At 40.0% G+C, this 23333-nt stretch overlaps 1 protein-coding gene across 1 annotated transcript in view; it reads right to left on the reverse strand.

Moving 5' to 3' along the window:
• The window catches only part of FBN2 (fibrillin 2), a 197951-nt gene that overhangs the window by 17388 nt on the left and 157230 nt on the right, over positions 1-23333 (reverse strand). The window contains exons 42-55 of the mRNA XM_018567207.1: positions 23080-23148; positions 22565-22690; positions 21525-21650; positions 20109-20234; positions 17947-18063; positions 17036-17164; positions 16160-16279; positions 7157-7282; positions 6674-6826; positions 6122-6187; positions 4547-4672; positions 2058-2177; positions 455-577; positions 199-330 (exon numbers count right to left, since the gene is read on the reverse strand). Of these exons, the coding sequence (XP_018422709.1) occupies positions 199-330; positions 455-577; positions 2058-2177; positions 4547-4672; positions 6122-6187; positions 6674-6826; positions 7157-7282; positions 16160-16279; positions 17036-17164; positions 17947-18063; positions 20109-20234; positions 21525-21650; positions 22565-22690; positions 23080-23148 (1659 nt within the window). The remainder of the gene's footprint in view (positions 1-198; positions 331-454; positions 578-2057; positions 2178-4546; positions 4673-6121; positions 6188-6673; positions 6827-7156; positions 7283-16159; positions 16280-17035; positions 17165-17946; positions 18064-20108; positions 20235-21524; positions 21651-22564; positions 22691-23079; positions 23149-23333) is intronic.

Consider the following 23333-nt stretch of genomic DNA (forward strand, 5'->3'; position numbering starts at 1 on the left):
TTAACCTGTCAATGATGCCAGACTGAAGCCCAGAAAGAATGAAACCGAAAGCCCGTCAGGACAGACAAAACTTACTAAGATCACTTTTGACAACATAAATAACTATAGCCCTTTACATTATTATAATACAGACAAGAGCACTCATTCCAAAGCATGAAGCAAACTTTTAAAACAAATCATTTGAATCCGCAATCTCACCAATGCATCCTTCTCCGTCTGGTCGCCTCATCATTCCAGGAGGGCAAATACACATAAATGTCCCGATCAGGTTTTTACAAAGCATTCCTCTGGATTCACAGTCATGGAAACCCTCTAAGCACTCATCTAGGTCTGTTACATTGTAAATAGATGGTATTAACAAGATGAAAAAATATTCTAGCATTCAAATTTAAACAGTATATTTTCAGCATATAAAACAGAAATAGGACTTTCCTCTTTCCCCTTCATTTCTTACCTTTACACATCTTCTGATCCTCTCTAAGAGTGTAGCCCACAGGGCATGTACATTCATAGGAACCATAAGTGTTAATGCATCTGAATGCACATATCAGTGGATTTAGGGCACATTCATTGATATCTGATGGAAAAACAAAGTTACTTTATTTATTAGCAATACTAACATATAATATATAATATTAATAACATATATAGATATACCACACAAAATTAGGATGTCAAGTAAAGACATGAAATATGGAAATATTATCCCAAATATATATTATAAAATGAATATTATTCATATTTTGAATGTCATCTTCCCATAGTTCCAATCTTTACTTGAGTTTGTATTATTGTGGGGTATAACTTGATATGTTGTTGCTTGGTTTTATAGTACAATCATAAACGTTCAGTTGTTTTATAGTACAATGATTACGTTCAGTTTTTCATACCACACACACACCAGTTAATACTTTATACTGAGGACAATATTTTATTTGTTAGTTTTAGCTCTTATAAGGGGGATCCTTCGAACCCTTGAAATGCGTTGGCTTCTAATGATATGAGATTATTTTAAAACAGGGAGTATGATTGCATATATAGGCTATTGATTAGGAAATCTGATGATAACATTCATTTAGGTTAGGAGCTTATTGTGTATACTGTATAATGATGAACATACAATGTTGATATATACTGAACATTAATGGTTTATATCTATATGACATAGTTTTCCACCTCCTTCCTTGGGAAGTGAAGTGAACCCATTGAACTCTTTTCTGCCTCCCCGACTAATATTGAGAGACATGTGAAATGTTACAATATGATATCACTAAATATATTAGGTATGCACTGATACCAAGTACCATACTCGGTACAAGTACAAGTACAGATACTTTTCGAGCTCCAAGACTAGACTAGAGAAAAATTTTAAAGTTAGGAGGCAGCTGTTATTTGTAAGGAGCACACGGAGCTCCTGGGATTTGTACATCTCTGTTTTAGTGTATGATTGTGTTTTTATAAACATATATAAAGGGATGCACCAATATAATTTTTGCAAGTACAAGTACTGATACTTGCCCAAGTACTTACAAGTACGAGTTCTGATACATTTTTGTTTATTGTCATGTGACAGTTTTTTAAAAACAGTACAGACTAATGATTTCAGGACAGTGGTGGAGCACCAGAGCCAGGTCCCAGCTGCAACCCCTGCAACCCTGGTAGTTCTCATGAAAATGCCAAGTATCGGCACTGGTATCTGAACTGGTATCGGTGCATCCCTAAAATATATAATGGGGGTGAGGTGATGGAGGAACAAGGGATTAAATGTATACTTTCAATGACATTTTAATGTTTTGTATAAAATTATCTTTTTTAAAACAACATTGACAACAGTTTTGTGTGTCCCAAAATATATTGTGCAAAATGTGTTTGTGTAATTTAGCTCCATACACTAGCTGCGCTGTTTTACATTTGTATATAATAATAACGTAATTTGGAGCATTAAATAGGTGCCCTGCATTTATAAATCTTATATTACAGAAATGTATAGGTATGAGTCTGTACATTAGATTGTTACACAAAATATATAATATATCATTGGGAAAGCAATGACTTACCTTCACAATTCATCATTGGCCCAGGCTCAAAGCCTTCATCACAGGAGCATTCAAAAGTACCAATGACATTAGTGCATGTTCCATTACCACATGGGTTACCAATAGAGCATTCATCAGTATCTGAAATATAAGGTATACTTGTTAACAAAACAAAAAATGCCAAACAGCGTGAATGGAATTTTCTGAACCATTACAAAAGAAGGTCAGTGGTTATGGAAACAATTTTACTGGCCAAAAGAGAAACTTGGCCAACTCAGATTCAGAACTAAGCTGCTTCAGCTTCTTTTGCTATCCTGATCATTTGTATGGGCAGAAAAGCAAGAACAAAAATACATAAGCCCTTAAAAGCCACCTTGATGTGCTGTTGTGTCTTCACATATATTTACAAGTCCTCTGTTTTAATCCAAATCTTGGAAACAGAGGGGTCTATTCATTCACTAAGCTGCCGAAGGATCTAGCCGTAGCTTCGGCTGATCCATCGGCTAGCTTTGGCCCCAGGACCCCTTCGGTTCAGTAGAACCGAAGGGCTGCTGTTCGGGCTATTCACTCGAGTCGAGTCGAAGGCATGTGCCTCGGGTCGACTGAGCCAAGGTGAAAGCCGAAGCAGGCCCAGCGGCCGGCCACTAGCCGGCCAACAGCCTGCTTCTGACAGCTGGGCGGAGCCAGCCGTCATCTTACGACTGGCTCCGGCCACTTGCAGATAGATCAGCGTTCCTGGTTACCAGGGACGCTGTCATTACACACTGAGAACCCGGCCGGGCAAATATGATATCACAGCGACCTCTCTGTGTTCTCAGAGTGTAATGACAGATGGCGTTCCTGGTTACCTGGTAACCAGGGACGCCATCTGTTATTACTCTCCCGGATGCTCTTGGAGTCTAATACGGCTCCCGGCCGCCCGGGAGAGAAACACTTTCTCCCAGAAAGGTTCACTCTGCTCGATCAAACAGAGTAAACCTTTCCCTGCTGGTTTTTTTTTTCTTCTGGCATCGGAGCCGTTGGCTGCCGTCAGAATATAAAAATAAATACAAATTAAACCACCATAGGAATGCATAGCTAGATTCCTATTGGCTATTGCAAAGTGAAATAGCCAATAGGAATCTAGCTATGCATTCCTATGGGGTTTTTTTATTTTTTTATTTTTTACGGCAGTAGAACCGCCTGGCCAATAGAAAACAGTTGGGCAGAGCTAGCTGTCACTGCTAGCTCCACACATTCGTTTTCTATTTTTTTTCTACTTTTTTAGCTATTTTTCTATTCTGCTCAGCACCACAGAGGTACCGGGCAGAATAGCCGAGCGGCTTTCGGCTATTTACTCACTGCTGTTCGGCATCTATGAGACTAGGCCAAACAGCAGCAAGTAGCCTGCTGGAGGATCGGCTAAATCGAACTCCTTCTGCACTTCGCGTCGGCCGAACATGCTGAGCATGTTTGGCCGACCTGAAGCCACACAAAGCCACCCGATGTATGGCTGATTTCAGCCGACATGCGGCTGAAATCAGCGGTACAAATCCTGAAGTGAATAGCCGAACAGCGTTCGGCTCACTTCACTTCAGGTCGGTTATTCACTCGGCTGCTTAGTGAATAGACCCCAGAATCTTATTATGTTCTCTTTGCTGGCTAGGAAGACTGAGTGATGGAGATGTTTGAAATGATTCTACTGTTCTACTGTTCTATCTACTGTAAACTGCCTCATCTGCACAAATCATACCTCCGTTAATTACAAATAATTGTGCCTTTGCTGCATTTAATGCAGACATACAAAGATTGTGTTAGATTAGAGTAAAAAATAACTTTACAGAGGTACATTGATGGGGGCATGCAGTTTCACATAATGACAGGGAGTTGGCCACTAAAGGATCTATTGGTGGGCCTTACCAATCCTTACCAAATTGGTGTCCTTCTACCTATCTCCTGTGAGCCAAGCCTACTGTGGTGGCTCTCAGGACTGAACGGCACTCACACATCAATACTTGAACGTCAATTAGTCTAGTCTTAAGCCCCACTCAGTCTGCACCCCCACTGCCATCGAGAAAAAAGTACTGGTGAAATCATCAGGCTGGTTAAGACTGCCGATAAAAGGTGTATATATCTATATCTATATATCTATATAGATATATATAGATATATATATACACCTATATATATATTTTTTTTAGGGACACACTGGAGTTTGGAGGTGGCAGGGCCAAAACATGATTTTTACATGTGAAGATTTGCATGTAACCTCAGCTGCCAGTATAACTGGATATACTGATCATTTTGACAGATGGTTAACATGTCATTTCTACTTATGCATTATGTAATTATTATTAGGTTTCCGCTGAGATTACTTCAACAATTTCTGAATACTATATAGATATCTATATATATATATATATATATATAACTAATTGTTTTCATTTTAAAGGTATACAGTACATTCAGTTGTCAGGTATGGAAATATAAAGTTGGATTTTCCTGTTAAAGGTTACCTACAGTCTACTTACCCACACAGGTGACTCCAGAGTAGTCCAGATTATAACCCATCGGACACTCACATCGAAAAGATCCATCTGTATTTATACAATGACCATTTGCACATATTCCTGGATTTTCTAAGCATTCATTGACATCTAAAAAATGCAAAGTACAATTAAAATGATAGCAGAGACCAATAATATGGCAGTAATTGTAACGTGTTTTACCATTTCCTAAAAGGTTACTAACAGTAATATGACAGCTGCTACTACTGCATATACTAATGGGGTTATGCATAAAGGAGCTGAATGATCCAGCCATAGCTTCGACTGATCCTTTGGCTCTCTTCAGCCGCCGGAGCCCTTCAGTTCAGTCGAACCGAAGGGCTGCTGTACGGGCTATTCACTGTCACTGCTAGCTTCCGCCCAATTGTTTTTATTTAAAAAAAAAATCTTTATTTATTTTTTAATTGTACTATTTATTTACATGTAAAAATATTTTTTCAATCTTTTTTTTAAAACTCTTTTCATTGATTTTCTATTCTGCTCGGTACAACGGAGGTAGCGAGCAGAATAGCTGAGCCGAATGCCACTCGGCTATTCACTCACTGCACACACCGGCCCCTATGAGAATAGGAGTGAATGGCAGCGAGTAAACTGCCGGAGCTTCAGCATTTTCAACAAATTTAAACTGTATGTTGTTTTTTTTCTTTAGATTTGGACAGAGTAGGGAAGGGTTAAAACCCCTATTAGGTTATTTTTTAGCTGCTGTCCCACTGAGGCGATTAACATTCCCTTCCTGTCTTAGAGAAGCAACAAGAAATGTGAGGACATTTCTCGACTATAAACAGAATTCCCATCTTAGAAAGGTGTCATAGGAATAGATGTTGCAATTCGATGATTTCCCCTTACTTCTTGCTTTGCTGACAATTCAGAAAAAGTTGGATTTCCCAACACTTTTGGCCTAAATGAAAACCTGGCAGGGGGTCTAGCCATTCCTTGCTGTATCCAAAATGAAACATAAATAGTTTTTGCTTACACTTTAAATATGTCTGAAACATTCTTCCCTTCATATCCTCTATCTATGTGGGCACTGTAAAGTAAAAGTCACCTAAATGGAGTTAGAAAACTAAGGTGGGTTTGTCTGTAAAAAAAAAGAAATCAAAGCAACTAGACTTTTTTTGTTTAAAGACGTATGGCTGGTCATCCAATTCAATTTTCTCAAACTTTCCAAATTCAGAATAGCTAGTCGGGTGACCAACGGAATGTTTTCAAGAAAAATACAGAAAGTTCAGTTGTCTTGATTTATTTTTTTACAGATATTCCATGACCTAGATGAATGAGAACTCTCACAGACATAAGGTGGGTTTGCTCACAGACATAAGGTGGGTTTGCTCACAGAGATAAGGTGGGTTTGCTCACAGACATAAGGTGGGTTTGCTCACAGACATAAGGTGGGTTTGATGATCAGGACAACAAAACTGAGATCTCTCATTGCCCATTGCAATTGAATAGGAAACTACTGTTTTGGCTAATACTTGTAATACATATAGCTGTATTTGTATTTTCAAGTTCAAATTATCCCTACTTTAAACAAATATTTACCTTCCCTTGTGTCTCCAATACCTGGGATAGTGCCATGCCCAAATGGACATAAATCTGGGAAAGCCACTGAAAAGAAACAAGACATATAATGAAAAAAATAATAACGAATTTTGCTATGAAGTTGTGTTCTGGCTATGATTAATCCATCTACGGTAGAGCATTAATGCTGTAGAAATGAAAGAAATGGCAAACATCACAGACATGGTAGACAAGACAAAATAAAACACAGTTGCGGCCAAACCAGATCTGAGAACAGAGGTTTGGCAATGCTTAGCAAAAGGCAGGAAAAGCTTGCTGAAAGGGCAGCTGTCTGACTTCTCGTCGTCTCTTTTCCCAATCAATTTTCCATAGTATCCTAGTAAAAATTTGCCTTGATCTTGACTGACCTCCAACTTCAAAACTTCTTGCCCTTGGCCAGACTATCAATGTTTTTAGCTGGCATCTGCAGCCCTAAGCCTTCAAAGAGCAAACACAGGTCAAAACATATCTGCCTTTGTCTTCCATGTAGTAGAAGGAATAAAAGAAGCAGATTCATCTCCTGTATACACTCACCTTCTCCTTCCTTGGGGCACAGTTCACAAGGATCACCCCAGCCCTCTCCAGGCATTTTGCTACAGCAGCAGGATGCTTTGGTGCTGTTATATGCTTTGGGTACTGAACATTTTCCATTCTCAAATTTGGTGAAACAGAAGCTTTGACGAGTATCTGTAAATAAGCACAATGCTTGTGTTTATAGTTCTAAACAAACAATATTTGGTGACATACTTTAACTAGAAAAAAAATATTTTTTGGTTTACTTTTTACCGCTATCACCTTTTTAAACTTTTTTGCTATAGGTTCTTCTTTGCTTCTGTTTCCTGTTTATTGTTTTTTACACGTCATTTTTTTTGTACATGTTTTAAATTTCTACATATGACAACAACGGGGCAGCCTTTGCTCGCTGTTAATGCTTTAATATAATTTTACAGCTAACATAGCTTTGGATTTAATAATAATAATTAATATTTCATCAGCACTTTCATCATTTCCACCTACCATAACATCTTCTCCCATTATCTGATAAAACAAATCCTGGTGGGCAGATGCATTGAAAGCTTCCTGGGGTGTTCGCACAGGTGCCAAAAAGGCAAATATTGGGTTCCTCTGTGCACTCATCGATATCTACAAAGTAAATAACACAGTAGAATTAAAAGATACCCAGCTTGGGCAGATATCAATCTCTTTGACATTAATCACCAGTGTAGCCCTGGCTAAAAGCCCAGGAGGTGACATATGTAGGAGTATGGGTGACAATTGTAGAATAAAGCATTCATCGCTACTCTAGAATATAGTACTTCCTGTATGTATTCCACTATGGAGCAAAAGCTATCGTGTGAGAAAATGCTAGTTGTGTTAAATGGAGATGAACTGTGCTAGGAATCAAATAACACTCTAATAGCAGCTGTGCTCGATAGGTGAGTACACCCAAAATAGGATGGGATGGATACATGACATTAATTAATTCCCATCCTGGGGACTTAATTCATGTCATGTATCCATTGGATTACCCTGCGTATGTATCCTCCTAGCACTAATTAACAAATTGTTTATGTATTCACAGACGTGGTGTTGATTATAAAAGTAGGAAGATATATCCTCACATATTCAAATAACTTTATTGCATTAAGGAGGCATGGACTACACATATGGATATATAGATCAAGTGGTAGTTGTACATCACTTGCGAGATTTAATACAGGACTTTCTATATGTACACATTCTTTGAGATGTAATAGCACAAGTATATGTTTTTTGTTATTCAAATTTTTTTCAATAATTATTATGGTTTCTAGTGCCTAGACCATTTTACCAAGAGTTTCTTCTGAAGTATCATTAGCACAGGCATTGTGCAACACATGTGTTGTGAGTAACCCATAATTGTTTCATCACTTTGTGATAATTTCACAATTTATAAAATTTTTCTCACATTTTATGAATATATTATGAGTTTGTTGAAGCGCAGTGTTATTTTTCTCCTTCAGAACATGCTAGTTGCCTGGTTGTCATACTGACTTCTTGCTTCAAAACTTTATTTCACTAATCTGGAACAAGAATGCAGATAGGAACATCTGACTTTCCTCCTACATTCTGGTTACCTGTTAAAGCCAGTGGTGGTGCGCAGAAAAGAAAAGGGTAATCTCTATTTTTTGGCTATTCAGGTACATTGACAACCCATTCCAAAAGGAATGGGCACACATGACAACTGATCACAAAGGTCTGGAATGGCATCTCCAGTTCAGTTAAATTACATTCAGATTTCTCTTTGGAATAATTAAACCGAAGAATCATGTAGAAAGTATTTTCCCGCTTTTTTTAACTTTAAATTGAGAACTGTTACGGTATTTGTGTTTTCCTTTCTGGATCAACAAATACAGAAGGATATTCAAATGTTAGTAGTTCCCCACTTTACTTACTATGTTGCTATGTTGTCTGAAAATAATAAGAGTAGGAGCTGCAGAATACGTGCTTTCCTAATATTGAATGCAGTCTTTTTTCCAAGAAGAAAAGTCCTAAAATCACTTTTTACAATTCTCAAGCACACAGACTGAGCTATTGGCAGTTTAACATGGGGCCTGCCAAGCATTACAGGTCTGCAGACAGTGACATTCAGGAGACTGTCTGCATTCTCACATGTGCAGAAGCAATTATCTACAACAATGTTAAAATGTCTTTTTCTATTTTAGTAAAAGATGTTAATTTCTGGGGCAGTGTTGTAAGTCTTGATGTGTAATGTAATATCTTTATTGTTTCGCTTAATTTGTCTGTGAACATTATCCAGAATGTGCTGTGGTGAAAGACATGTTTATTGCCTTGTGAATAGGATTTCAGAAGTAAAACAGATACAGTCAATGGATGCTCAAAGATCTCAAGCCACTTTTTAAAGGGGCAGTAAACCTACCAGTTGCCTGATACCAAGAACTTCAAAAACATTCACAAAAACACGTGCTACAGCAATTTTAAAATAAAATCTGGCAAATGGCATCAAAGCTGGTGTGTCTGAAAGTATCTTTAATGGACTACACAGTCTCATGTATACCAGTTCTTTAACCTGTCCTAAAAGAATATGCAGGCTACCATTGCTGATCTTGTTTTCTTAAAATGCTTGTTGCCTGGCTGTCATGCTAATTCAATGGCTTTAATACTATGTTCGTACTGGAATAAGAATGTAGATGAGGAGTTCTGACTTCCATCACCTAATATGCATACTTGTGCAGGGAGAACGGCCTGCTTCAGAAGCCCTTCGGTTCGGCTGAACCAAAGGGCTCCGGCGGTATACTGAGCCTAGGGTGATGAGAGGATGCTAGTTTGTGTCCTCCCGTTACCCTAAGGAAAGCATCCATTCTAAGTGATTTCATTAGCATTTTAATTAGCTTAAAATCCTTTTGACTTTAATATCACTTTTATTTGTGTCTTTTATATCTGCCTGGATTTCAGCTTTAACATGCTGCATGTGACCTTCAAAATTTTACTAAGCCAAATAAGGTGTGGTTTAAAAAATAAAAATGTTTATTTAATTAAGTTTATTTAATTAATGACTTAAATAAACGTTGAATTTGATCAAATACTTATATAGTGTTTTTTTAGGATTGCTTTTTATTTCCAGGCCAGCACTGCTGTGCAGTAAGCGGTCATGAATTATACTAAAAGGTACTAAAAGATATATATATATATATTTCCTGGCTCACTTCATGTCGGCATACTAATGGGTTAACACTGCCCAGAATCCCAGTAGGACCACCCCTAACTAGAGTATAGATCCCCCCTCTCCCACCTCATACGTGTTCTTTTTTGTCCTCGCTCAGGACACCTATCTAACAGTTTTTTTTTTTTCTTTTTGTTCTCATTTTGAGGAATTTCTTATATGCATGGCCTTCATCCCACCACGGGTTCAGCCTCTTCTCCCGGGTGGAAGATGTCCCGGTATGTGGTAAACCAACAGGATGGGACATGCTTGGTGCTGGGCATTGGGGCCGGAGGGGACCTAAAGTGTTGCAGGCTTAAGAGTGAGGTAAGTCGAACTCATGGAGGGGCTTCTTACCCCTTCTTACCACTGTATGGCTTCCTTCACCGAGCTATGACGGCAGCAGAGCCGCGAGCGTGCGTTCCAGCGTGGAGCGCAGTACCCGCTCCTTCTTGCTCCAGACCAGATTGGTCGGCGGTAGAGGGGGCGGGACTGAGTGCGGTCCAGTGTGGAGCCCACGCCGCAGGCGCTTCCTGACTACGAACAGGCGCTAAATTCTATCAGCTTGCAGCACTATAAATGCAGTGATCCCTTAGAGGGGTATGGCTGCTCCAGTTGTATAGAGATTATACATGGTTAGGATTGCGGTACTGCTGAGATTGTCCTGATAGCTGCCACAGTCAGAGTGCTGACAGTTACCAGGTAAGCCCTGCTAAGGGGTGTTATGATTGTTTTCTTTTTTCCTGCTGATGTTTTCTGAGTATTCATAGGGTTTAAAATTTCCCTAGTGAGCCACCATGAGTCCGGGTAGCCCAGTTAGACAAGCACGAAGTTCGTCTGAGAGGTATGGCCATTCTCCTATTTTGCATGTATTCATTTTTTATTATTTTTTTGTGGTTGTGTTTTTTCTTGCTGAAATTTTACTGGATGAGTAAAAGAGTGCTGGCGTCTCATGGGTGTATCGTTTCAGGGGGAAGAGCTCTAAATATAGGAAGCATAAAGTCTCATTCCCGCAGGACTTCGGCTTCTCCTGAGAGGCCCTCTCCGCATGGGTCTCCCCAGTTAACGCAAAGCTAGGCCAAGGTCAATCTTGCCCCAGGCGGGGTCATCCACTGAAGTATGTCAGGCATGTGGTGCCCGGGCACTACCACGTAAGATGTAGTGTGCCACTTGCATCAGGGAGTTGGCTGGAAATACAGCTTCTGATTCGCAAGATATACGAGCCTATATCCGGGAAGTAGTGGCAGAGGGCATTAAGGAATACACGCAAAGTAGTTCTTCATCTAAACGGAGAAGAGATGGGGGAGGACCTAGAGAGGTATTGTCTTCCCAAGAGTCAGATCCGGATGATTCGGAGGCAGAGAGAGAGGACGCTCTAGATGAGACTTTTTCGTTTGACTTTGCTCTAGTGTCTCCCTTTATTTCCGCGATCAAGCTCGCTCTGGGTTGGGAGGTGGATCCTGTTCCCGTTAATAAGCAGAGGAGATTCTTTCTGAATAATAAGAAGGAGGTACCTACCTTTATGCTCTTTTTTGAGATTAAGGAGATCATTAAGGAAGAGTGGACAAAGCCGGATAAGAGGGGTAAATTGCCTTATTGCATTTCTAAGTCATACCCATGTCGGCCATCAGATTCCGCGTTATGGGATACAACTCCTAAGATAGATGCAGCCTTACAAAGGCTGGCCAGACATGTACTATTGCCATTGGATGATTCTGTTTCCTTCCAAGATACAATGGACAGACGCCTGGAGGTGGATCTAAAGAAGATATACGCTACTGCTGGATCATCATGCAGGCCCGTGGTGGCCTTGTCCTCGGTCAGCAAAGCTATGCGAGTATGGATTACGGGAGTTGAAGAGGCTTTGCTCGCAGGAACGTCAAGAGAAAGGATCGTTGAGTCCTTGAGTGAGCTGAAGATGCCTTCAGATTTTGTTGCAGAGGCGTTGGTGGACCTGGTGCATTTGGCAGCACGTTTAGTGTCATTTTCAGTGACGGGGCATAGAGCTCTGTGGCTGAAACATTGGTCGGCAGATGGCGCCTCAAAGCAAGGACTTTGCGCTATTCCCTTTTCAGGGAAGGATGTTTTTGGGGCTCCCCTAGACGAAGCAAGAAGACAGAAAAGAAGACCCCAAGAAGACAGAAAAGCTCTTCTGAAACGCGGCCCGCCCCGTTACCTGTAGTGGGGGCTCGGTTGGCTTCCTTCGGGCAGATATGGGCGGACACCATTCAAGATCAATGGGTGCTGGGAGTCCTTCTACTAGCTCAATCACAAGAACAGATTTTGAAGCACCAAGATCTTGTACTGAAGACATTCCAGCAATATGGCTGGTTGGTCAACTGGCAGAAGAGCCACCTGGTGCCAGCACGGGTTTTGCAGTACCTCGGCATGATATTCGACTCAGAGGCATCACGGCTTTTTCTTCCAAAGGAGAAGGTCTCTCGAATCAGCCGGTTAGCTGGACTGCTCATGGCATCCAGTACATGCACGGCACATCAGTGTCTCTTGTTTATGGGAATCCTTTCGTCATCCATTCCTGCAGTACCTTGGGCCCATTGGCACATGCGCAATATCCAGTTCTCGTTTCTTCAACAATGGGACAGGCGGTCCCTAACCAAATTAATCTTCCTTCCATGTGTGGTCAGGAGCAGTCTGCAATGGTGGCTCAGAATGTATTGAAGGGGAGACCCCTTCAACCAGGAGACTGGATAACGATTACGTCAGATGACAGCCTGGCAGGTTGGGGAGCCCATTGCTCGGGGGATCAGGTTCAAGAGCTGTAGGCTCGGAGTCGAGGGCACTCAAATGCGTTCGAGTTGCAAGCAGCCTTCGAGGCTCTCAGAGCCTTTCAACCCCTGGTCAAGGGTCAGCGATTTCAGTTGCGCATGGACAACAAGACTGCAGTCTCTTATGTGGTATGACAAGGAGGGACAAAGAGCTCAGCTTTACTGCGCATTGCTTCGGTTCTCTTTCCTTGGGCGGAGCGGCATCTCCGGGATTTGACGGCTTCGTATCTGCTGGGAACAGAGAATCAGGAAGCAGACAGGTTGAGCCGGCAGTTTGTGGATCCCCACGAGTGGTCATTGAACCCGAAGTATCTTCGACCGTTCTTCCAGGAATGGGGGATGCCCTGGATAGATCTCATGCCAACCAGGAGCAATTTTTAGATTCCGAGATTTTATTCCCGTTACTTGTGCCAGGAGGCTTTGGGTCAGGATGCGCTGTCCCTTCCTTGGCAATTCAACAGTGTCTACGTCTTCCCTCCCTCTCCATTGATATTACGGACACTACATAAGATCGACAGGGAGGGCGTTCTGGCGATTGTCGTTCTGCCTTGTTGGCCGTAGAGGCCGTGGTTCCCCTTACTCATGATTGCAGATTGAGAGGCAGAGGCTACAAAACTTACAGCTCTCAGGATCAGTTGTAGAGACCATGTTGAATGCTACTAAGCCATCAACTAAAGCAACTTATCATCGAGAGGTTCCTCAACATGGCAGCACAGAGGGGTTGCCAACCGGAGAACCCGACGGTGGGGAATATACTAGATTTTCTTCAATCCGCTCTCTACACGGGACTGTTATAACACTATTCAAATTCAGGTGTCAGCCTTTTCGGCATTGACTAAGTGTCGTTGGGCTACTAATACTGTGGTGAGACAATTCTTGCGAGCGGCCATGAAGTTGAGGCCTCCAGTGAGACCGCTATTTCCAAAGTGGGACTTGCCTTTGGTGCTGAGAGCACTAGCGGTGGCACCATTCTTTCCTCCGGCTTCGTGTTCACTGTATCACCTCACACTCCTGTCAGTCTTCGTCACAGCGATTGTCTCCGCTAGGAGAGTGTCGGAGCTACAAGCTTTTTCCTGCAAGGAGCCTTATTGCCAGATCTTCACAGACCGGATAGTGTTGCGGCCTGTTCCATCATTCTTGCCAAAGGTCTCCTCGGTGTTCCATTTCAATTGGGAATCAGTCCTCCCGGCCCTGTCAAGTGCAGTCTTCTCGTCTGAGGAGGAGTATCTAGGGAGATTAGATGTGGTCAGCATACTTTCCACTTACTTGCTATGAACGGAGAGTTTTCGTGCCACGGATCGGCTCTTTGTGATGCCCGGAGGTCCAAAGAAGGGAGCGGCCGCTTCCACGAGAATCTTATCCACGTGGGTGGTGAGAACAGTCCAGTATGCTTACAAGGCTTCGGGTCTTCCCCCTCCGCTGGAGATCAGGGCTCATTCAACAAGGTCGCTGGCTACGTCTTGGGCAGCCTATGCTAAGGTTCCGGTAGAGATCGTCTGCAAGGCAGCGAGTTGGTCATCCTCCAATACTTTCATTAGGCATTACAATGTTGATGTGTCTAGAGTGGCGGATTCAGCCTTTGGGGCGTCCATACTCTCTTCTGCGGCTTCAACAGCTTATTAAAATTATTTTTGGCATGAGTCCCTCCCTGGTTGTTATTGCTAGCTATGTCCCATTAGTATGCCGACATGAGGTGAGCCAGGAATACGGAAAATTGTTATCCAATACTTACCGTCATTTTCCTTTCCTGGCTCTCCTCATGTTGGCATAGCTTCCCTCCCATGCCTTCAATCGGCGTGCTATTGAACACGTATGAGGTGGGTGAGTGGGTATTTATACTATAGTTAGGGGTGGTCCTACTGGGATTCTGGGCGGGGTTAACCCATTAGTATGCCGACATGAGGAGAGCCAGGAAAGGAACATTACGGTAAGTATTGGATAACAATTTTTCCGTAATATATACTGTATATACTAAAATATTTTGTCAAAGGCAAAAAGGCTTCTTATCTCAGACTCCTGGTTATGTAATTATGTCATCCCAGAAGAGATGTGCGAGTGATGACAGCAACTTTCTGGATGTGCATCAGAATTTTTTTTTAACAGATCAGGAAAAAATGATAATAGGTTGTTTTATGTAGAAACATATTATATTTAGATATTTGATATCTTTTTCTATCCTGCACTACAACTCCACTTTTTATTTCTACAAAACAGACCCAATGTGTTAGGCTGTGTGAGGCTAATATTTAAAGAGGTTTTATACTATTACAGTAAAAATAAAAATTCCTTCCAGAAAAGGCCCATGCAGAGTGACTAGCCAGCAGTGATGGATGCTTGTTTTTCTTTAGGCCACCAAAAAGCAGACTGAACAGCTGGTTCACAAACCTACATATTGCCAGTAAGAAGGAAGCTGACCTAGCAACCCTTATGTAAATCTCAGCTTGGTTTGTACGGAAAAAAAAAGTATTTCCTCTGCAGGAAACCACTAAGTGCTGACCATTTTAAAGTGCTATAGAAGACCTTACCCAACATAATGGCACATTTTCCAAAAGGGGATGTGCATTGCTGTGTGTGATTTTAAGAGCCCATTTATACACAGCACGTTAGCATGCATTAAGGTGCCCCATTTATTTTGACTGGAAGCACACCCTAAAAAGGAGAAAGTTGGCATTTTTGTTAATGTAGTTAACCACAAGACACGGTGTGTGTCTTGTGGTATGCTGCAGTCACAGTGTTTTGCCCGCTAGTGTAGTAATGCATATTCTATTCAAAATAAATGACAATGCACTGGTGATTGTGTGTTAACGTATATGATCCACTTCCATATTCATGTCTGCCCACCAGCAAGTAGCAAAACATTGCCATATAGTTCACACTTATCTTCTAGAAAACCAAAAAACTCCTGCTTGTTTAAGACATTAAGAAGGAGTCCTCCTCTTCAGTTTTCCCGTGACAAAAAAAAAAAATTACTTGTAGGTACCACCAACTAAAGAAGTCTGGCACAGCTGTGGGACCATATAATACATGCCCCTGTCCACCAAATAGAGTAGGGAACAATCACATACACTCCTGCTGTTGCGAACAAGGAGCAATACTTTGACATTTTTGTGGTTCCTTTCATTGTTCTAAATAGCAAAATTGAATTTTCAGAGAACAAACAAACTGTTGATTGTGTTGCCTCAGCCTCAGACAAGATGTAGGAAGATTATGTTATTTGGTGTAAAACTTTTATATTTGACACACAAGATAAACATAGTTTAAATCTAGGAAACTGCTGCTGAGTAATAATGTAATAGCAGGACTTTATATTTGACACACAAGATATACATAGTTTAAATCTAGGAAACTGCTGTTGAGTAATAATGTAATAGCAGGACTTTATATTTGACACACAAGATATACATAGTTTAAATCTAGGAAACTGCTGTTGAGTAATAATGTAATAGCAGGACTTTATATTTGACACACAAGATATACATAGTTTAAATCTAGGAAACTGCTGTTGAGTAATAATGTATTAGCAGGACTTACCTAAGCAGTTATCACCTTCAACTGAATATCCCACAGGACAAATACATCTGAATGAGCCTTCTAAATTCTGACAAGTACCAGGAGTACAAGAGCCAGGATAAGCAATGCATTCATTAATATCTTTTAAGAAATAAGAGAAAAAAAAACAGATAAGCCACTGAAAGCAGCTCGTGTTACAATTCTTAAAGTTAATCATGTTTGAGATAAATAAGATAGTTGTTGTTCAATTGTACAACTGTCAAGAAAGAAGTATGAGGGATACTATTGCAGGTTTCCCTATGAAATTGCTAGTTGTCTGGCTGTGCTTGGTTTCAGTACTGTTGAGTCAACCAAACAAAACATTTTGTAAAACAGTGTCACATAAGTCTCATAGTTGCTAATCTCAATGCTTGTTTTGGGTCTGTGACTCAAGAACCATTAAGCTCAAAGCGACATCATGGCAACCAATCTACTCGAAAGGAGTAGTCAGTAATGACAGCCCCCTTTATAGATGTGCTTTGTACAATTTGTGCACATTTAAAGGGGCAACACAAGCTGTATCGTAATTTAAAGTTAATAAAAACACCGCTCTAGTTCAGTCTTTAAATAGTTATGATTTTCTAAACTTGCCAACAAAATCAAAACATAGCTGCTAATTATGAGACAATAGAAGACTCTGCCTCTCAGCACTCAGAAAGTAGGAAGAGGCTTAAGGAAGTAGAAAGTGATGGAAATCAATATATAAGTTTTATTACAAACTGCAGCAAGAAGGGCTTGCTTGCAATGTATGTAACTGACTAGGGGAGGATCAAATTTTTAGCAAATGTGGAATAACAATTGATGTCTGCTTAACAATATGACATTCATATTATTCACCAATATCTGAAAACATCTTACCAATGCAATTCTTTCCATCTACAGTGAGTTCAAATCCTTCATTACATAAACAGATGAAAGAACCAATGTCATTGAAGCAACGCCCATTTCTGCATACTTGGCCAGCAAAGAAGGTGCACTCATCAATGTCTGAAAGAGAAAATAGCTGAGTTTTTTAACATTACTATGTTGGCATGCCTATTTAACACAATCAAGCTGTAGATTTAGCTCTACATTCTGAACTTCAAAAAAGAGCTTTGCAGTTGTATGCACAATGACTATTGTAGGTTCACAAAGACATTACATGGACGTTGGGGATTAAGACGTGATCTAAGATACCCCCTAACCTTCAACTCATATAATATAAATGCATGATTATACCAAAAACTGAATGAGTGAAAAGTTAGTATCTGCAGTAATACTTTTATCTAATCTCAGCACTAGTAACAGAACAAAAGTTCCCTGCCTGGAAATATTTTGCTGGGCCCCACATATTGTTGAATATTTATAACTAAACTGAAGGTATGGAATGGTGGACATCTAATAGTAGTAAAATGCAGGTGTATGCGGAATATTAGTAAGCATTTAATCCATCTTGTACTTGGTTATAAACCATCTTCTTGAGCCTGTGTTGAGGAAATATGGAATCTGCTAACCAATGAATATGTACAGTAAAACAAATTTTTCATATGTTGTTGAATGTTGCTTGTAGCTGGCACTAATCACTGTTATACTGGCTACAGCAGCATTCCTTTAAAATTACTATTTCAAAGTAAGAAAACAATGTGTTTACCCAGGATGGACAGCATACCCTTATAATAATATCTATTGTTGCTTCATTTATGTTTCCCACAGCATGCAAAATCCTAACTATATATTCACAAGGACCTATGAACATCACCAAAGACACATTAGCGTCATAAAGAACTTACCCATACAGTCATTATTATGAGTGAGTTCGAATCCAGGATAGCAGAGACAGTTATATGATCCTACAGTGTTTTTACAAGTTCCGTTTCCACATGGCTGGCGCTCGCATTCATCAATATCTGCCAAAGAGATACACATGAAACAGGAGAAAACATTCTTCCTGCTGTGGTTAAAGTAACTTTCATGACAGTTCGGCATTTTCCCCAAACACTGGTTGGCTAAAATTAAATCATTTGTAGTCCAACAAAAACTGAAAATCCACAGCTTGTCTTCTGCTACTTTCTGTGCGAACACAAAGTTTACCGCATATAGAAAGGTCTATACAGAGGTGGAAAAGTGCACTGCTCTTATTGTCTTAGGCAAACAGATTCCACCATAGTGATTAAATTATTGCTTTATTTGCTTCAAAATACTATATGTAAGGCTAAAATATGCTTATATGGGCTCTGGTGTTACAGAAGAGTAAAATTAAATCATGACACATTCAAGCATGTACACTAAAACCCCTTTTTTGAGCATAGGAAGTCTCCAGTGACCCTTACTTATTGTGGATTAATCAAGGACATCAAAAACATGCCCCGAAAAATGCGTTTAGACCTGATTTCTGTAGGTAGAGGCAATAGGGAGTCTCAGTAGTCCTGGTTTGCTGGTATGTCTATATTTATATCAAAGTGAACTACTTTTAAAAAGTGTTGATCCTAAACTAATAAAAGTTTTTACCCAATAAAATGTTTTCCTATCATTTTACAACTTACAACAGGAATATCTAATGAATACTTCTAGAAATGTAAACACTTACATGATCACTTTTCATTTTGTGAATTTTTAAGTATGTAACACCATTGGGATACTTTTGAGAGTGATTATTTTAACTAGTTCTAAACCAGTGTTGGTCATTTTTTTAGAAATAACTTCAGACAACCTGTATCAGTTGTTCTAGATTATATCTGGACTGCCAGTTCATGCTAATGGTGTTCCTGGATGGAAATTAAGGGGTCTATTCACAAAGCTGCCGTAGGCAGCCCAGTAAATAACCGAAGTGAGCCGAACGCTGTTCGGCTATTCACTTCAGGGTTGCACGGCTGATGTCAGCCGTATATCAGCTGAAATCAGCAGTACATCGGCTTGCTGCGGCTGGCTTTGGGTCGGCTGAACATGCTAAGCAAGGAGTTCGACTCAGCCGATCCAACATCTGGATCGGCTAAGCCGAACCTCTGGCAGGCTGCTCGCTGTAGTTCTGCCTATTCTAATAGATGCCGAACAGCAGTGAGTGAATAGCCGAATGCCGCAGAGCAGAATAGAAATTGTTTAAAAAGTGTTTTCTATTGGCCGGGCGGTTCTGCTGCCGTCAGAATAAAAAAATAAAAAAAACAACAACATAGGAATGCATAGATAGATTCCTATTGGCTATTTCAATTTGCAATAGCCAATAGCAAGCTGGCTATTGCACCAGCCCTCTGCTGCTTTCAATCACTAAATGGGGACCTGATGGAGAACTTCAGGTCCCCTCTGCTGATTGACAGCAGCAGTGGGCGGGTGCAATAGCTAGTTTGCTATTGCAAATTGAAAAAGCCAATAGGAATGTAGCTATGGTGGATCCGATGTCAGAAGAAAAAAAAACAAAACAACAGAGCAGGGAAATATTTACTCTGCTCGATCGAGTAGAGTAAAACTTTCCGGGAGAAAGTGTTTTTCTCCCGGGCGGCTGGGAGCCGCTATCTAATAGCGGGAGACTCCCGGAGCGTCCGGGAGAGTAATGAAACCAGGGACGCTGATCTGTCTGTGCAAGTGACCGGAGCCAGCCGTATGCTTCGGCCAGCTTCGACTTTAACTTGAACTCAGTCTGAGCCCCTCGGCCATCTTTGGGAGCTGTACGAGCTATAGTGAATAGCCCGTACAGTAGGCTTTCAGTTTGACTGAACAGAGGGCCTCCCGTAACCGAAGCTAGCCGAAGGATCAGTCGAAGCTACGGCTAGATCTTTCGGCAGTTTTGTGAATAGACCCCTACATCTATGAGCTTGATGCTGAGAGACAAAAGTGCTAGCTAATGTCTTGCCCATATTTTAGAAATGTTTACAATATCATTGCATTTAATTTAAATATGAGCACATCATTTTGTGTTTTATGGCTTTGTCTGAATGGATGAATACACATAGTCACGTACCCATACACATAGTCCTCTCCGGAGATGCCTTAAAGCCGTTGTTACATATGCAGCGATAACTGCCCAGTGTGTCCTCACATGTGCCGTGACTACAGACATTGGGAATTTCCAGGCATTCATTGCGATCTGTGGAATGGAGCAGCATATAAAACATATGTTGTTGGAAAATGAATAGGAGAGACTGGTTCAACCCTCAGGCTTACATTAGCTAATGGAAACACATTTTCACTGTGCATATAAATGCATTAAATGTTGGCTTTATCCCTAATTCTTCCTACAAAGACCTGTTCTATGTAATGTTATTTATTATGACAGTGTACAAATTTTCAAAGAGATGTTTGTATCCTTCAAGTTAGAATAAAAAGATAAACATATGTTACTTTTCCTATGTAAATACATGTTTTTGTAACTTTTGCCATCTTTGTGGGACAGACTTTCTTGTTACTATCAGAACATGCAGTATATCCATTATATATGCCCTCAAAGGAAATCCATATCAAATGGCCAGGAACATGGCTTTTTAATGACACAAAAAGGCGGGAATAAAAATGTCACTCATGTATTATTTTAGGTTGGCGGTGACACTTGTGCAACATTTACTGCTGCTATATGGGAGGCCAGAGATGGGTAACAAGGTCTAAGAGATAGAAAACATGTCAGTAGAGACCGCAGCAACCTTATATGGACAGTTTTGAAAAAAGAAGGGGTGGAGGGAAGACGTGGACATGACTGAAACCATTGAATGCATGGCCAAAAATTATGGCAGACTTGATAGTCCACTTAAGCTGGTCATACACTGGCCGCCAGCCCTCTTATGATTGGGTATTCTTTGCAAATGGAATTTTCACCACATTCACTTTGCAAAAGTAAAAAATTCACTTTGAAATTCACTAAAGCAGTAGAGACTTCTTTCATAAATCAAACCTACATTGTGTACAATACACATGCTTAGTGCTCCATGGGCTTTAGGTATTTTAGTAATTTAAGCTCTTGGTACCTCCTCACATACAAAAATACAACCTGCTAAAAGAAAATACCAGCTAGAAATTGAAAGCTAACATATTTGGTACAATGTTTTTACCCTTTAAAAAAAAAAAAAAAAGGAGGCAATGAAATCTGTGAATTTTCTTTTCTTCGATTTCTGGATAGTAATCCAGCTGTATTGCTCTTCACTACCTTCATTTTAAATATCTTTCACTCTGAGCATTTCAGGAAACTTTTTACATACAGTTTATGCATCCATGAATGTTATTGCAGCCATATATTGCATGCCATAAACAGCTTGTAAATGATGTTTAGCAGCCCTTTAAATCAATAAATATGGTCAGGATCATTTATACTCCATCAGACGGCTAATGTAATTTATGAGAACTGTAGACTTTGGAAAAATAGAAACAGTACAGGGTATACACTTACCGATGCAGGCTCCATTGGGTAGGAGCTTGAATCCAGCAGAACACTCACAGCGGTAACTCCCAGGACTGTTTAAGCAATCTGCATTTCTCTGGCAGATGAAGTCTCCACTGGTACACTCATCAATGTCTGAAATATCAAAGTATGCTACATTCAGGCTTAGGACAAATAAACAATGGCTTGCTTATCCAGCAAGTCTGCCTTGTAAGCACATTTAGGGGTCTTTTTTTAAAGTGAATTCAGACACAAGATCAGGTTAAATGACAATTTCTCTCTAGCTGGATGTTTGCAGGAGGATCATATTTGAACTGATGTGGAAATGTATAAACTCTAGTTTTTAAAGTCACTTAATCAATATTATCATTGTATGATGCAATTGATCATGCAGAGAGTTTTTCAATGGTTCAGAAAAAAATATTTAGATATTTATCCTTGGACTTGAACTAGATTTTCTATCTTCAGAACTTATAAGGCAACTCAGCAAAACTACTTGAAACCAAGCTATTTTGGTTAATCTCTGCGATTTGGCAAGGTTCTGGTGTACTGAGGAGCCACTGTGTAATTGTTTGGGCTCCATATATTGAGAGATTATTGCACTATTAGTTTAACTATGGCACATTTGGCAGTCTTGTTCCTTATATGCACCCCTTAAAGGGCTATCCTAGGCAACAAGTGAAATCAGTCCATGCTGCCTAAGAAACACTGAGGTTGAGCTATACAAACTGAAAGTCCACTCAGCTCAGCTTAATATAGGTTCTGTGTAATCCATTGCAGCTAGATCCTAGAGATGGGCCTGTTACCTATGTAAATTACTCTATCTCTACGGAATGTATGTTGTTTTAATGAGTAAAGTGTGTACCTATATGGGTACTTATGACAAGTTCAATTGGAATTTTTGCCTGCCACGAGAGCGAGTGAGGTGACCCATCATTTCAATCTCTTTGAAGGCCTATTAACTTTCACCACTTGCATGATATTGATAAGTTAAGGAAACATTTATTTCACATTAATAGAAGATTTGGTGTATAAAATGAAAAGAATACCTTCACAGATGAGGAGCAGATCATTGTAGGCAAACCCAGTTGGACATTCACAGCGGAAGCTGCCAATCTGATTGATGCAAACTCCATTTGCACAGATCCCTGGGATCTCTTTGCACTCATCAATATCTAAAATGAATAGCAGATAAAACAGGCATAAACAATTGGATAGAAAAGGATCAAATGGTAAATGTTCTTCCTCTTTTTCTCAGCATAAATTATATACAATATTGTAAATGAAAATTGTGTCTCAGTGGTAGAGACTAGAAGACTCAAACATCAGTGGGGCCTGATATAAATAATGATTTTCATTATCAGATTTCGGTTGTTCTTTCTACAGTTCAAGACTGGAAGAAAAGGATATGTGAAGCTTAGCTTTGTCATCCAATCAGAATCTCTAATCTCATTTATTTAATCTCATTCTGGTCAAGTCTTCTGTATCTCCTTTGCTTTATTACACATACACAAGCCTCAATCTTAGAAATCAGAAAACCCATATATTTTAATTCATAGCTTACCTACAGCCTTTCCAGTGTGGATATCAAAGGTAAAGCCAGGGATTGATCCACAAAGATTTCTGAAATTAACTATAAATGGTAAAATATTACAGATAATTATATAGTACTAAGAGATAATGTACCACATGGTAATAGCAAAAAAAAACAATACTGGTTGGAAAATACAAGGACATAATTTACTTTTAAAATCAAAAATAGTAAAATGGACTGTCCATGACATTTTCTGATAAATGTGTAAAGCCCAAAGACATGCT

Source organism: Nanorana parkeri, unplaced genomic scaffold, assembly GCF_000935625.1.
Source record: "Nanorana parkeri isolate BGI_ZX_2015 unplaced genomic scaffold, ASM93562v1 scaffold1020, whole genome shotgun sequence".
Taxonomy (NCBI): Eukaryota; Metazoa; Chordata; class Amphibia; order Anura; family Dicroglossidae; genus Nanorana; species Nanorana parkeri.